We start from the raw sequence: 16,569 nt of genomic DNA, 5'->3' as shown, positions 1-16,569 counted from the left end.
ATGTCCATTTCTTGTTATAGACCCAGTCAACGTTCTTGGAAACCAGTAGTATGGGGATACAAAGCAATAATAATGTCCATTTCTTGTTATAGACCCAGTCAACGTTCTTGGAAAACAGTAGTATTGGGGATACAAAGCAATAATAATGTCCATTTCTTGTTATAGACCCAGTCAACGTTCTTGGAAAACAGTAGTATTGGGGATACAAAGCAATAATAATGTCCATTTCTTGTTATAGACCCAGTCAACGTTCTTGGAAACCAGTAGTATTGGGGATACAAAGCAATAATAATGTCCATTTCTTGTTATAGACCCAGTCAACGTTCTTGGAAAACAGTAGTATTGGGGATACAAAGCAATAATAATGTCCATTTCTTGTTATAGACCCGGTCGACGATCTCGGAAAACAGTAGTATTGGGGATACAAAGCAATAATAATGTTTATTTTTTGTTATAGACCCGGTCGACGATCTCGGAAAACAGTAGTATTGGGGATACAAAGCAATAATAATGTCCATTTCTTGTTATAGGCCCAGTCGACTTACTTGGAGACCAGAGGTTTTGGGGATACAGAGCAATAATAATGTCAATTTCTTGTTATAGACCCAGTCGACGTTCTCGGAAACCAGTAGAATTGGGGATACAAAGCAATAATAATGTCCATTTCTTGTTATAGACCCAGTCGACGTTCTCGGAAACCAGTAGTATTGGGGATACAAAGCAACTGGTTACAGATGATGGTGATAAAAATGGCCAAGAACAAAGTAGTATGCCGATGACAAGTATCAACATGATCAATTCAATTGTCGGATCAGGTGTTATAGGTATGTACTGACAACAAAGTAGAAGTTGTAATATACAAAATTACCGAACCTCAAGAATACTGAAAATGGAAAGGCCTTTGTCAAATAGCAAAATCAAAAGCTCTAACACATCAAACAAATGAAAAACAACTATTATATTTCTGAAGTTGTAGAGTATTTCCTTATGTAGAACATTGTCGATTGATACTGATTTGATAGTTAGCTAAACCCCAACAAATTATTGGACTTTCGTTACAAGGAAATCAATTAGCACTACGAACCTGTTCAAAGACAAAAAAGTTCTGCCCTAGCTAGTCAAAGAGTACGCTGACGTTCAATGGCTGTATTGTCGGACAAGCTGGGGCCTGGGACATGCTTAATACCGATCTCCTTTAAAGGAGTTGAAAATCATGGTTGGCTACTAAATGTTAAATACCGATCGTTTAAAAGGAGGTGAAAAAAGCATAAACATGTGCGTCTCGAGGTCGCAAAGTCTATCGTCAATTGAAGCCCATTTGAAAATAAAAGTAAAAATGTCTGAAACGATGGGTCACTGTGAAAACTGTCTGAATATAAAAAATAGAGGGTGGTAGGTAGATGAAGCTTACATAAATGAAGAGAAAAATGAACAAATCGATACCCGATTTATATACTAGTAATTCCAAGGCCTATAGTTGGCACCAGAAGCGACGAAGCATCGCATCTATTTTGGACGGGCAATAATCCACATGTTGATATGGGACGAGCTCTGACGTCCCACGACCCCAGCTAGTCTGGCAAAACATCCGTTGGACGTCAGAGTAATCTCGGACTATGCCCGACCTAGCTGACCTCAAGCTCCTTCTACCTTATTCTGATCGACCAACATTGAAGAGCATTTCCTTCACATCCTTGGCTGTCAAATATTCGGCTTTGATGTTCCTGAATACAGTAAATCAAGAAAAAACATTGAATCATTTAACACCATGCACAACGAATTTTTAACGATTGTATTTGAAACTTTTTATACACTGAAATATAACATATAACTTGCTATGTATATAAAAAATAAGACATGGTGCACCCTTAATAACGGCAACAGTAGTATAGATCAGCATAAATTTAGCGAAAATAATACCGGGTGTTTAACTAAAACAGAGGGAAACACATCAAATAAAAGAAGGAAAAACTGGAACAACAAAAACACTGAATTGTAAGATTAACAAACGCCAACATACGTCATCACAACAACCTGCATAGAAACAAGAACTGATGATTCAGCATGATGTTTGTTGTTATTTAACAATTACTATTTGGAATATTAATTAGATGACAATCCTTTGATAATGCATTCGATCGTTACCATCAAAGTATAAGTTGTTAATTAAGATCGGTGTAATATTTCTAGATTTGGTTCATACATTCAATCATTAAGGTGTTCCCTGTTATTCTTAATACATTTAGACGATTCAGATTTAATAGCATCGTGTTCCATGTATTTTATTTGCTTTTTACATCATATGCAATTTATTGAGTGAGTAAGTTGGTTGATAAATCTACTTTACCGTTTCCGTATTTCCTGTAGCGTAAGATTCAGGAAATGGAATGGGTCTGAAATCTAAGATAAAGACGAGTTACTACAGGATTATGTACAGCATTACTATCAATCAAAGTCTGTAATAAAAGCTTTTTTTCTTTGTTATGGGTCAGTTTGTCAGAAATTGTTAATTATTGTCAAATCTTGTATTTGAATCACACGGGTTCAGAAATAATATTAGATATTTCATAGCTTATATTTTTGACAATATATTAAAACGATATTTTTAAGTGATGTATATACATATCTAACATCTCAGATACTGATAGCAAAAAAAAACAAAGACAAAAAAATAATGTTAAACAGTTTTTTCAAACCTGAAAATTCTTGTAAAATGTTTTAACCAGATGATGAAAAAATTAAGGATCAAGTGTAAATTAAATCAATTATTTAAAGTAGAAATACTACAAGAGTCTATAAAGACAAAAGAACATCTCAGATACTGATAGCAAAAAAAACAAAGACAAAACAATAATGTTAAACAGTTTACAAACCTGAAAATTCTTGTAAAATGTTTTAACCAGATGATGAAAAAATTAAGGATCAAGTGTAAATTAAATAAATTATTTAAAGTAGAAATATTACAAGAGTCTATAAAGACAAACGAGTCTATCTAAATAGTATAGTTTTGGCAAAAATGTAGTCCTCTTAGTGTGATATTTTACTCCTTGTGACGACACGTCGGTGGCCCTGGGCTGTATTCTGCTCTTTATTGGGGTTAATTGTTGTCTCTTTGACACATTCTCCATTTCCAGTTTCAATTTGATTAATACCGGGATATTGTTTACATTTGCAGATAGACTACTCCACAATGCCAGAAAACATGTTCAAGAATTCATAGTCAAATTGTATTTCTATACAACTACTGGCTTTTGATTAAGTCGAACGCTGTAGCGTAAAATACTATACTATCTCCTTGGTGAAATAAATAGCAAGGACGTTCAGATTACGCTATTTAATTGTCAACTGTAGTTTACCAAGGTTCAAATCTATCATATCATACATGAAGATAAAATACAAATTAAAACTGAGAGAAATGTCAATCTGACCTTTCCAAATCAATGTAACAGTATTTAAAGGATCATGAAGATAAAATGCAAATAAAAACTGATGGAATGACATTACACACTACTTAATGTCAATATGATCTTTCTGTATAAAGGTTACAGTATTTAAAAAATAGAATAACAAAAAATACCGAACTCAAAGTGAAATCAAAATCAGAAAGTCCCCTATCAAACGACAAAATCAAAAGCAAAAACACATTAAAACGATTAGAAAACAATTGCTGTCCAAATTTGGCATTTCCTGATTCTCTGTGTATTATAACTGATCGGATCTTTATGCTAGTTCAACAAAGTGTTTGTATAATTGACTGTAAAGATGATAGCCAATGGCCAATACGAGACACAGTATTAATTAATTCTACTCATCTCAGTTTGAATCTTTGTATCGGAGCCTCAGCGCATAATTTGAATTTTATGGCTACGAAGAATAGCACTCCCTACTAGTTTTCCTCAATAACAAATCTCTTGATATTTACAAGTATTTCGCTCTCTGAAGTCTATTTGTTATCTCAAACATCATTTATTAAAAGACAATTATTTTAATTCTTTGCATTTGGTCTATTGATGAGCATAAAATGATAAAAGATCAGAAAATTTATCAACCAACAGCAGTTACTAATAGATAAAATATTAGGTTTGACGACTTAGTTAAAACAGCCGGAGAAGAATATACAATATCCGTTTATTGATTTTTGCCTACAAACAATTAGTAATACAAGTAAAGTATTTCTGATAATGGGACGAGGTCACGCAGAAAAGGTCTGGTGGATTGTTTTAAATCATTTCTAAAATCGATACAATGCCATAATGTGTCTGTGATGTATCAAACTGTTCATCTAAAAAGAGCATTACAATATTCATCAAAGAAATGATCAAATAGACCACATTCAACACACTCATTGCTCTGAGACGTGTTTGTCTCTCAAAGTCTGCTGATAAGAGTTATTGCCTTGAACATTTAGAAAAAATATCAATACTGTAAAATTTGGGCTCAATTAAAAATTAGGTTCAATTATAGTTGATGTGTTGCCCTCAGTTTTAGTGTTTAACAAGGATTTGTTTTCTCTCAATCGATTTATGACTTTCGAACAGCGGTAATTTGCTGTTGCCATTATTTATTCGCAAAGAAAATGTGCTCCCAAAACAATCTATATGATATCACGAAACATTACTAAAGCTTTCATTGATGACTTAACTCTTTCTGCAAAAAAGCCCTTTAAACTTTTATGTTCCATTTTCATGTTCAATTTATTTTTAAATAGTCGATCATCGATAACGACTAGACATACATGTTGTTTTGGTGCCAAAGATGGTTTTGGCAAGATTAACCCAAGATATCAAATTGGTCACCTACAGACATATTCTTTGACAAACACTTTTAAATAAAATGTTATATGGCGGTGTAAGTATGACATACGCTCAATTTTACATTCTTGGATCATTCAGTGACCAGTATTTCATGTAACATGGCGATAAAATCATATAGTTTTTACAGTTAGAAAAGGGTATATAACTCGTGTTTATATCAACAACGTCTAAGTTTTAAAGTCAGTTCTTATTTTATTCTTGACATTAATAATAAGATGCAAGGAGGCAGTTCAATTAAGCTTTTAAATTTGCTATTGATAATATACTTATTCCCCGGCTGTATGAGATATGGTTTATGATTATTACTGATCACAATACTATTATGATTCCTCTTTACCTTGCCCTGTATTGATTGTACACACATATATCTATATAATTATTTAGTGTCCTAAGAGAATATTGTGATACGAACTTCATCAATGTATTGACAACACTATAATGATTGAATGTTGAAATATAAACCGAAAATGCACACTTTTTATATATTTATCAGGTCTAGTTTACCAAGAACCAATTACACAAACAATATGTCATCATGTTTTTTAAAGACTGTTTTTTTTTTGTCGTCGGTTTTTATCATTTAAGATAGTTATTTTTTAATTAAGAGGACGAAATATTAGATACAACTGAATTCCCTAGATTCCGTTATAAATTTACTAGTGATATCGAAAAACAAGTGAAATAAATGGATAACTACTGTCATATTCAGATTAATATCAGACACTGTCAAATAAAGTAGTCTCCATTAGTAATTTCAATAAAATATAGTATCTAATTCCATTGATCGCGTGAATAGAACAATATTGGATTATGTCAGCCTTGAGTGTCTGATTCACTGTGAGACATTCTATGTTGTTTACAAAAATGACATGAAAAGTAAAAACACAAAAATACTGAACTCCGAGGAAAATTCAAAAAGGAAAGTCCAAAATCAAATGGCTAAATCAAAAGTTCAAACACTTCAAACGAAAGGATAACAACTTTTATATTCCTGACTTATGTGTGTTACATTTTAATGTTATGTCGTTGTTCTCCTCTTATAATTAAAATGCGTTTCTCTCAGTTTTGGTTTGTTAACCCGATTTTGTTTTTTGTCCATGGATTTGTGAGTTTTGAACAGCGGTATACTACTGTTGCCTTTTTTTAGTACAGGCAATGTCTTATGTAGAAAATGTTGGATTGAACCTGGTTGTACAGCTAGCTAAACCTCTCACTTGTATGAAAGCAACTATAACAACTACGTGCACAGGATTGTTTTGTTTATACACAGTATTAATTTAGACATGGAACATGCAAATAATTACACTATTTGTGCTGACATGAATTGTCATTGATATGGTTATATCTATAAATTTACTGCTATAAAATTTTAGAATTATTTGAAAAACCAAGGCTTATCTACCTCAGACATAGATTACCTTAGCTGTATTTGGCAAAACTTGAGGAATTTTGGTCCGTAATGCTCTACAACTTCGTACTTTATTTGGCCTTTTTTACTTTTTTTAGATTCGAGCGTCACTGATGAGTCTTTTGTAGACGAAACGCGCGTCTGGATATATACTCAATTTAGTCCTGGTATCTATGATGAGTTTATTTACATAAACAATTCTGTTTTAATATTTTTGTCATGGTTAGATAATTTATAAAATAACACCATTACAAATTAATTCCAATTTTATATACTATATTTAAAAGTTTACCTGTGATTAAATAAACGTCATACAAATACGTCACTCTTTGTAACGTTGCTACATTCGTGTTCGTGTGTGACGTACATGTTATAATTCTACTGTGGCGTTCTGATGTACTGTCGTAAATTCATGGATTATTTATTTATAGATTGCTCTGTCTTGAATGTTCTTGTGTTTTTTGTACTGTTTTCCCTCTGTCACTTTAGCGGTATTTGTAACATTACCTTATGAGTGAGATGTTTGATAAGCTGGCAAAACACGAGGCTCAATCCATCATTTTTCTTTAACTGTCTTGTACCAAGTTCGGAATATGACAAAAGTCCGTTTCTATGCATTTTAATGTTTGTTATTGTTACAGTTCAGTGTTTCTATTGTTCCGTTGTTTCCCTCTTTTAAATGATGTGTTTCCTTTGGTTTTCGTTTGTGACCCCTTTTTGTTTTTCACTTTATTGATGTATTACTATTGAGCAGCGATATACTACTGTTTCCATTATTTATATAAGAAAACGTAGATTGTATTGAACAACCCTAAAACAATCAAAAACGTTTTCCCCTGATAAAAGGTGTCCACGGAATATTTAAGATGACTATAAGGATGAAAAGCAGCTAAATAAACGATAACCGGTATAATGTGAAAAAGCATGTATTTAATTAAAATGTCGACAGTCCTGGCTCCTGGCTTTGGCATGGACATGCTTAGAGTTCAAATGGTTTATTACCTGAATGTTAAAATGCACAAATCGTTTTTTTAAAGAAATTTGTATGAATCAAGATAATATATCACAGTAATAGGCCAGTGTGATTGTATGATGAATTCCAAATTTCCATTTTTTAATATGGAGAAATAAAACCTGACTACCTATAATACTCGTATAGATAATACATCAGTGCGTTATCTAGTCGCATATCCCAACAATTGATTCTCTTTTATATTTTTTGCAGGAATACCATATGCACTGAAGCAGTCAGGTTTTTTATTTGGAACATTTTTGCTGATTTTAGTTGCTGTTATCACAGGTAAGATATTCATGTTTAGTTATGAATTTTTGTTGATATTTTTAAGGTGTTATTTTAGTAAAAATTTAAATAAAAAACAATACTTAATTCCGAGGCAAATTTAAAACGGAAAGTCTTTAATCAAAATGGCAAAATCAAAAGACAAAACACATCAGACGGATGGACAACTGTCATATTTCTAATAAAAGGCAGAAAAGTTGTAATCACAACCAGAATAACAACAGCTTTTGTGGTAGAAATAAATCTGTTGAGGAGATTTGCTGATATAACAGTTAGAGAGGTTAGAACTTATTGAAACTATATATTCATACTTTACAAATCAAATGGTTGTATCCGACAAAACTGATGTCAAGAAAAATAAAACCTGTCTTAATCTGATAATATATGACTTTATGGTTAGGATAAGATCTATAGATCACACATTAATATTGACGTTTCTTTTTATGTTCTGTTGTAAATGTCTTTGAATAAGGCTGTTAGACATAAACCGTATGTTTCATTATGAGACAAAACCCATTGGTGTTATTGATTAGCTGACTAACTGTTTCTAGTCATGATATCTTCGCGTTCTTAATCTTTCAGTACAACTTAGTTGTTCGTTATTTTCTTATTGTTTTTATAACAATAGAACAAGAATTAGAAAAGTAAATAAGAAATAATTTAGCCTCACAAGAAACATATTCTGTTTTGATCATAAAATATGTTTCTCTGTTGGATTCTTTCGTCAACAGGATCTGACACCTTACAAATTTTCTAAACGTATTTTATCATGAAAGACAATAACAATCAAAACCAAGGAATAAACAAAGACTCACAAAACCAAGGAGTAAACAAAGACTCACAAAACCAAGGAGTAAACAAAGACTCACAAAACCAAGGAGTAAACAAAGACTCACAAAACCAAGGAGTAAACAAAGACTCACAAAACCAAGGAGTAAACAAAGACTCACAAAACCAAGGAATAAACAAAGACTCACAAAACCAAGGAGTAAACAAAGACTCACAAAACCAAGGAGTAAACAAAGACTCACAAAACCAAGGAGTAAACAAAGACTCACAAAACCAAGGAGTAAACAAAGACTCACAAAACCAAAGGACATTTACATCAACAGTTATAAATAATAATTAAGAAACAACACGAACTCCACTACAAACCGGGAGTGAAATCAGGTGCTCCGGAAGGGTAAGCATTTCCTGCACCGTATACGGCACCCGTCGTGTTATTTCTTTGTTCAGTTCAGTAATGATGGATGGTTATTATGATTGAGGAAGATTATCAGATATGATTTCTGACACACTTTTGTAATAATGACCTTTCAGCTCATGATGGCGACCGTAAAATTTCTTGAGTGATGACTTTAATTTGATTGATTTATAGCCCTGTCTTAGCAACTATTGAGAAAGCAGTATTCCTTGTTCAATAAAATCAACGTACTTTGAGCTAGCTCTAGAGTAACGTATCGATTGCACATATAAATAATAAACTTAACGGTACCAATTTTCTTGCACCAGATGCGCATTTCGACAAAACATGTCTCTTCCGTGATGCTCGTGGCCAAAATATTTGAAATCCAAAGCTTATATAAAAGATGAAGAGCTGTAATCCAAAAGGTCCAAAAAGTATACCCAAATCTGTGAAAGGAATCAGAGCTTTGCATGAGGGAAATACATTCCTTAATTTAAAATAATTTATAATATTTTGTAACAGCAAATTTTAATAACACAAAAAATCCGTATTTTCATGCCAGTACCGAAGTACTGGCTACTGGGCTGGTGATACCCTCGGGGACTAAAAGTCCACCAGCAGAGGCATCGACCCAGTGGTAGTAATTAAATTAACGGTACCAATTTTCTTGCACCAGATGCGCATTTCGACGATACATGTCTCTTCAGTGATGCTCGTGGTCAAAATATTTGAAAATCCAAAGCTTATATAAAAGATGAAGAGCTGGGGTGTTGCTACACAGAAACGGAAAGTTGACTATAGGAAAATTTAAATCATCGCGTTTGTCATAAACAGCATAAACTACCATCAGTAGTCATTTCGAGAAAATAAGAAGAAATGACACGAATAATACAATTATCCACCAAACTTTGTAATTCCTTGTTTAGAACTGGAATCCCAATGTTTGTTGATCAGGAATTTCCCCTGGAACAAATTGAAGGGTAATTGATTACTAAATTCCTGATCCCATGTAAGAATCATTGCTGTATTTAGAAAAATGTTTCGGAAAATTTTGGTCCTCAATGCTCTTCAACTTCGTACATTATTTGGCCTTTTAATCATTTTTTATATTCGAGCGTCAATGATAAGTTATTTGTTGACGAAACGCGCGTCTGACGTAAATTTTAATTTAAATCCTGGTATCTATGATGAGTATATTTATTAATAATAAGGGCAAAAACAGAAAAATCATACAATAACATCCAAGCATGCCTTAGTCTTTTAAAGTCTGACAAATATGTAACTAGTAATATACATCCCTGGTCCCGTGCTGTTACGCACCTTTATATCGCGCAAAAGTGACTTAAGCCCTCATAATTCAGCTTAAACACTGACCAAAGACTAACATGACTTAGATGTAAGCACTTGTAGATCACCATACTGACAAGTGCATGCCGTAGATAATGCTTACATAACAAATGTGAAATAGTTCAAACGAGAAAAACCATCTAAGATCAAAGACGATCTGATAAATATCGAAACAGACATGCATGTCAAATAAATTGGTTATCTTCATGGAATATAAGAATTCAAAAACACCATATATTTTAGGTAACGTTATAAGTTATAACCACACTCCCAAATGGCGATAACGTTTCAGAATAAATGATGTCGTGCATACGTCGTATTTGATATACATTTTCTTTGCTTTTTACAGATTACTCTATTCTACTGTTAGTGCAAGGTGGCAGATTATCAAACACAGATACCTACCAAGTGAGTATACTTTAAACTTGCGCTGATGCATTTACAGGACAGCAGAAAATATGCCGAAATTTCAGTATGCATCACAAAAAACCCTAAAGGATTCGATCATAACAAATATAACGTTATTAGTGCAATGTTGATAGCTGTACCTATATTTTAGACATTTTTACCTATTATGTCTGTTTATTTTGTTCACGCATCGTTGTCATTATGATGGAATTTGATGCGACTGTCATACAAGTGAAAGGTTTAGCTAGCTATAAAACCGAGTATAATCCACCATTTTTTTTACATCAGAAAATGCCTGTTCTAAGTCAGGGATATACCAGTTGTTGTCCATTCGTTTGATGTGTTAGAGCTTTTGATTTTGCCATTTGATTAGGAACTATTCCTACTCAACATGTGGCACCCATTGATTGGTTCATTCTTTTGATTGCTCCACATGTCTAGCGTACTAAATTATAACCCTGGTACCTTTGATAACTATTTACACCACTGGGTCGATGCCTCTGCTGGTGGACGTTTCGTCCTCGAGGGTATCACCAGCCTAGTAGTCAACACATGGTGTTGACATGAATATCAATTATATAGTCATTTGTATTTGTTTGGCTTTACAACTTAATGATTTGAGCGACACTGATGAGTCTTATGTAGACGTTACGCGCGTCTGGCGTACTAAATTATAATCCTGGTACCTTTGATAACTATTTACACCACTGGTAGATGCCTCTGCTGGTTGACGTTTCGTCCTCGAAGGTATCACCAGCCCAGTAGTCAACACTTCAGTGTTAACATGAATATCAATCATATGGTCATTTGTAAATATTCCTGTTACAAAACAACTTTAAATATTTCGAAAAACTAAGGATTTTCTTATCCCAGGAATATATTACCTTAGCATCATTTGGCACACCGTTTTGGAATTTTGGGTCGTCAATGCTCTTCAACTTTGTATTTGGTTGACATTACAACAGCGTCATTGATGAGTCTTGTGTAGACGAAACGCGTGTCTTAGATTATAATCCTGGTACCTTTGATAACTGTTGGTAATACATGGAATCTTTTAACTTATTATTACCAATGTTATTTCGACTGATCGGGTGGAGCTTATGTTATAATTTGCATAAGGATAGTCTATTTAAAGATGTGTGTGATAAGGATGATTGCCGTTATAATTATTATTGAATTCTAGTCAGTGTCACCAAACGCATAATACAAAAGAACTGAGTGTATTATATTGGACGAATAACTAGACACTTCATTGTTGAGTTTTTTCCAAAACTCCTGTCTATAGATGGACTGGTCGTATATACAAAATTTAGTCCTATTATCTATGATGAGTTTACTTAAAAAGGCAAACTTCTTAAACCCCACCCAGTCATGTGAAATAAATGTCACATCATCTTACTTTTTGTTTATGTCCACAAGACTAAAATTGTATCCCTGATACAGAACAAGATTCAAAACCTCTTTGTTGCACAATCACTGCGCCACTTCATGTCTTTATCACTTCCTACACGCGCAGGTATGTTGTTAAATAACTTTTTAACTGTCGTCTGATGGATACTAAACAACATGTAAGGAAATCTGGATCCATATAAGTGTTCAAAAATTTCAAACAAAACTGATCAAAGAACAGAGAAAATTGCAAATGAAGGAGACATAATGTAAAACCATTGAAAGGAATTTGAGTAATGATTGCGTGTTATTATGCGATAACATGTTACCTTCTTTTTTTCTCTAATGACTTTAATGCAATTGCTTCATCATGATTTTTTTATTTTCAAAGACTGGTGGTACAAACGTGAAAGTGCGCATCAAGTTAACCTATTTTTCAGCAGATAGCAAATTTGTATTGATTGTTTCATTTTATTCCTTTAATTATCGTAAAACAAATCTGAACTCACGAATTATTAGGTTTTCTCTTCAATTTCATACAATGACATTAACTGTAATTGATTGAATGCATTAATCAGTATCTTTGTATGAAGTGCATTGTGCTTTGATTTGCGTTTGAACTTCATAGAAATCACAGTGCAAACAAAATCGTATAATGACACGGATAATCTCATGTCAACATAGAAATCACAGTGCAAACAAAATCGAATAATGACACGGATAACCTGATGTCAACAAGTTGACAGTTATGAGTTGGTTGACCGTTATCGATTGTTTCACAGATGACAACAAACTGGACCAGAACTAGAATTGTCTTAAACAAAATAAAAGGGGTTCGTGTTGCTCAGTCTTTAGTTTGCTATGGTGTATTTGTTGTACTGTTGTCAGTCTCTTTTTGTTTTGTTGTTGTTTGGCATTATTAGATTCATCTTTGTCATATAAAACGTATGCGTTATATGCTGTTTTGTGAACGCTATGAACAATTACGAACAACACTATTTAATGATATCCGAGATAAGTACTACATAGACTTAACTACGCTACCAGTGAACATCAAATTAAAACATTTATTTCGTTATTACAGTAAGCTTGTTTCTAACATTGAACTGTTTTACCATCAGACAATCTGGATTCAACTGTTAACGTGCCTTGCCAAAATTTGCGTGTAAATTTGAACTATACTTATTTATTTATTTTATTTTCAATAATGATACAAAATGTACAGTGCATCATAAGCCTATTTGGCTGGCTAAAAAATACTTGTATATATGAATGTAATTTTTGTTGTAATTCAGGTTGCACTTTAATATTAAAATATTATATTCTAGTCTATTCTATAGGATCTATTTCTTAAACAGGTTATGAAAAAATCGAAAATAAAACACTGTTTATTTGCATATTTATCTTATTATTAATAAAAATGAAACATGTTTTGGTCGAAGATGGAAAATAACGTAATAATTACAAATGGAAAACCACTGAAGTCCACATTAATATATTCACCGATATACTGGTACTATTCATCCGTTATATCATACTCTTATACATTGGTATTCTGCCATTTGAAAACATCTACAATTACTAAATTATATCATTTTTCATTCCGGACTTATTTGTAGTCTGAGCTGTAAGCATCCTACCCTCTGGGGAAATATAGAGTGTATAATACCAACAGGATTCCAATCAATTCATATAAATCATCAATTTGCTTTTCCCGTTTTATTCACATTAGTGTCAGTTCCTTATCACTAGAAGATATAGATTACCCTCATACTTAGTCTTACATCTAGTGTCAAGTGATTTAGTTAACATGGAGATATAGATTACCCCTATACACCGTCTTACATCCAGTGGCAAGTGATTTAGTTAACATAAGAGACTGTTCGATCTTTAGACATGTTTAACATTAATTTACCCTTCCATTCACATTATCTAGTCAATTAATTAGCATTTTACTATTACTTTTATATCGAAGGTTTTGGCAGGACAAAATGCATCCTAATAGACCATCCGATAGGAATTTATATCATTGTTATCTGTTTAATTTGGTCACTATCCTAGATATAGCATTGTTATCTGTTTTATTTGGTGACTATCCTAGATATAGCATTGTTATCTGTTTAATTTGGTCACTATCCTAGATATAGCGTTGTTATCTGTTTAATTTGGTCACTATCCTAGATATAGCATTGTTATCTGTTTTATTTGGTGACTATCCTAGATATAGCATTGTTATCTGTTTAATTTGGTCACTATCCTAGATATAGCGTTGTTATCTGTTTAATTTGGTCACTATCCTAGATATAGCATTGTTATCTGTTTAATTTGGTCACTATCCTAGATATAGCATTGTTATCTGTTTAATTTGGTCACTATCCTAGATATAGCATTGTTATCTGTTTAATTTGGTCACTATCCTAGATATAGCGTTGTTATCTGTTTAATTTGGTCACTATCCTAGATATAGCGTTGTTATCTGTTTAATTTGTTCACTATCCTAGATATAGCGTTGTTATCTGTTTAATTTGGTCACTATCCTAGATATAGCATTGTTATCTGTTTAATTTGGTCACTATCCTAGATATAGCATTGTTATCTGTTTAATTTGGTCACTATCCTAGATATAGCATTGTTATCTGTTTAATTTGGTCACTATCCTAGATATAGCATTGTTATCTGTTTAATTTGGTCACTATCCTAGATATAGCGTTGTTATCTGTTTAATTTGTTCACTATCCTAGATATAGCGTTGTTATCTGTTTAATTTGTTCACTATCCTAGATATAGCGTTGTTATCTGTTTAATTTGGTCACTATCCTAGATATAGCGTTGTTATCTGTTTAATTTGGTCACTATCCTAGATATAGCGTTGTTATCTGTTTAATTTGGTCACTATCCTAGATATAGCGTTGTTATCTGTTTAATTTGTTCACTATCCTAGATATAGCGTTGTTATCTGTTTAATTTGGTCACTATCCTAGATATAGCGTTGTTATCTGTTTAATTTGGTCACTATCCTAGATATAGCGTTGATGTCATCTCTAAGGTTCTTTTTGAAATGTCGGTGTCTATTTTTATGCGAACAGTTTTCTTTTTATTTTAAATGCAATAAGTTTAAAATGATAAAAGGTAAATTACACTCTCCGATATATATATATATATATATATATATAACAAGATAGAAAAAAATCCAATTCAACTGAAATAGTCTTTCTTTGATACATTTCCCATTTCCATTCTCAATTTTATTTTATTTAGTATATTTTCAAACTCTGTTTGGATCCGATGGTCTTAGTTCTAAAATGAGTAAACCAAATTGCTCATTGTCACATGTTAAAATTTAGCTCATTTTAAATGTCGTTTTTCAAGACGGGAAGAAGAGGTAGTCTCCAAATTCTCACTTTGCCTGATTTATTGAAAAATATGCGAATCTAAAGTGTAGTCTATGATCAGATTGATATCAAATATTTACAAATCGATCTTCTTATTTAACAATTGTGTCCCATTCCCTATGAGATTCCCACCCGTCTGACCCACCTGGTGTTGTTCCATTTAGATTATGGGTTTTTTTCAGTTTTGTTTTATCCTTATTTGTATGAATAAATGAGATTTGAACACCAGTAAACTGACCCTAAGCAACAATATCATAATACAAAGCGTAGGAGTTTGTTCTATTTAAATCTATTTTGATTCGTAATGTTAAAAGATTGAACCTAATGATTCTCTATAAAAGATGTTTGTTGGTATTTCTAAAGATTAAATTTCTATTACTTCAAATCCTTATCTTACACAGTTGTTACCATTTAACAAACAGTATGAAATATTTTAAGGGACTAATGAAAGATAGACATTTATGCATTTTCTGATAAAAATGGAGTGAAGTTTTACGAGATCTTCTTAAAAATATAGCATTAAACTATATTGATAAAATAGTTATCAAAGGTACCAGGATTATAATTTATAACGCCAGACGCGCGTATCGGCTACATAAGACGCATCAGTAAAGCTCATATCAAAATATTTATAAAACCAAATAAGTACAAAGTAAGAGAGGATTACGGATCCAAAATTCCATAATGTTGTGCCAAATACGGATAAGGTAATATATGCCTGTGATAAGAAATCCTTAATTTTTCGAAAAATTCAAAGTTTTGTAAACATGAAATTTATAAAAGAAAAAGACCACATTATCGATATTCATATCAACACCGAAGTGTTGACTAATAGGCTGGTGATTCCCTCGGGGACGGAACGTCCATCAGCAATGGCATCGACCCAGTGGTGTCTATAGTTATAAAAGGAAAATAGTTATAAAAGTATTAAATAGTATTTTGTTGGAGAATGTGAACTTTGAACTGTTTTATTACAGGATGTTGTTCTGGTGGCTTTTGGGAGACCTGGATTTTATTTGTTAACTGTATTACAATTCCTTTATCCATTTATAGGTAACTATAATGACGTGTGTGTATCTTGTTTATTGTTTCCTAAACCATATTTGTAGTAATAAAACTTTTCAAGCACAACAAAAACAAAATAGTAGATGAGTTGAAACCTGAAAGGATGAACTAATGTCTTAAAGTTTGCGATCAATCTCCCATGAGTCAGACTTATTATATCTACATTCCCAAAATTTCCATTTATGATATTACCAATTCTGGCACTGAAGTATTTCAGGCTTGATGATGCTTTACTTCCACATGGAAGAGCATTGACCGAC

General features: G+C 32.5%; 1 protein-coding gene across 4 annotated transcripts in view; it reads left to right on the top strand.

The window, feature by feature from the left end:
- The window catches only part of LOC134706219 (putative sodium-coupled neutral amino acid transporter 11), a 57,465-nt gene that overhangs the window by 28,089 nt on the left and 12,807 nt on the right, over positions 1-16,569 (top strand). For all 4 annotated transcript variants that reach the window (XM_063564955.1, XM_063564957.1, XM_063564956.1 and 1 more), the window contains 4 exons: positions 677-824; positions 7,448-7,522; positions 10,405-10,463; positions 16,222-16,297. In XM_063564955.1, coding sequence (XP_063421025.1) covers positions 677-824; positions 7,448-7,522; positions 10,405-10,463; positions 16,222-16,297 — 358 coding nt within the window. The remainder of the gene's footprint in view (positions 1-676; positions 825-7,447; positions 7,523-10,404; positions 10,464-16,221; positions 16,298-16,569) is intronic.

This window comes from Mytilus trossulus, chromosome 2 (assembly GCF_036588685.1).
Source record: "Mytilus trossulus isolate FHL-02 chromosome 2, PNRI_Mtr1.1.1.hap1, whole genome shotgun sequence".
NCBI classification, from domain to species: domain Eukaryota; kingdom Metazoa; phylum Mollusca; class Bivalvia; order Mytilida; family Mytilidae; genus Mytilus; species Mytilus trossulus.
Note: the sequence above shows the minus strand (reverse complement) of the source record. Positions and strands in the feature narration are given on the sequence as shown.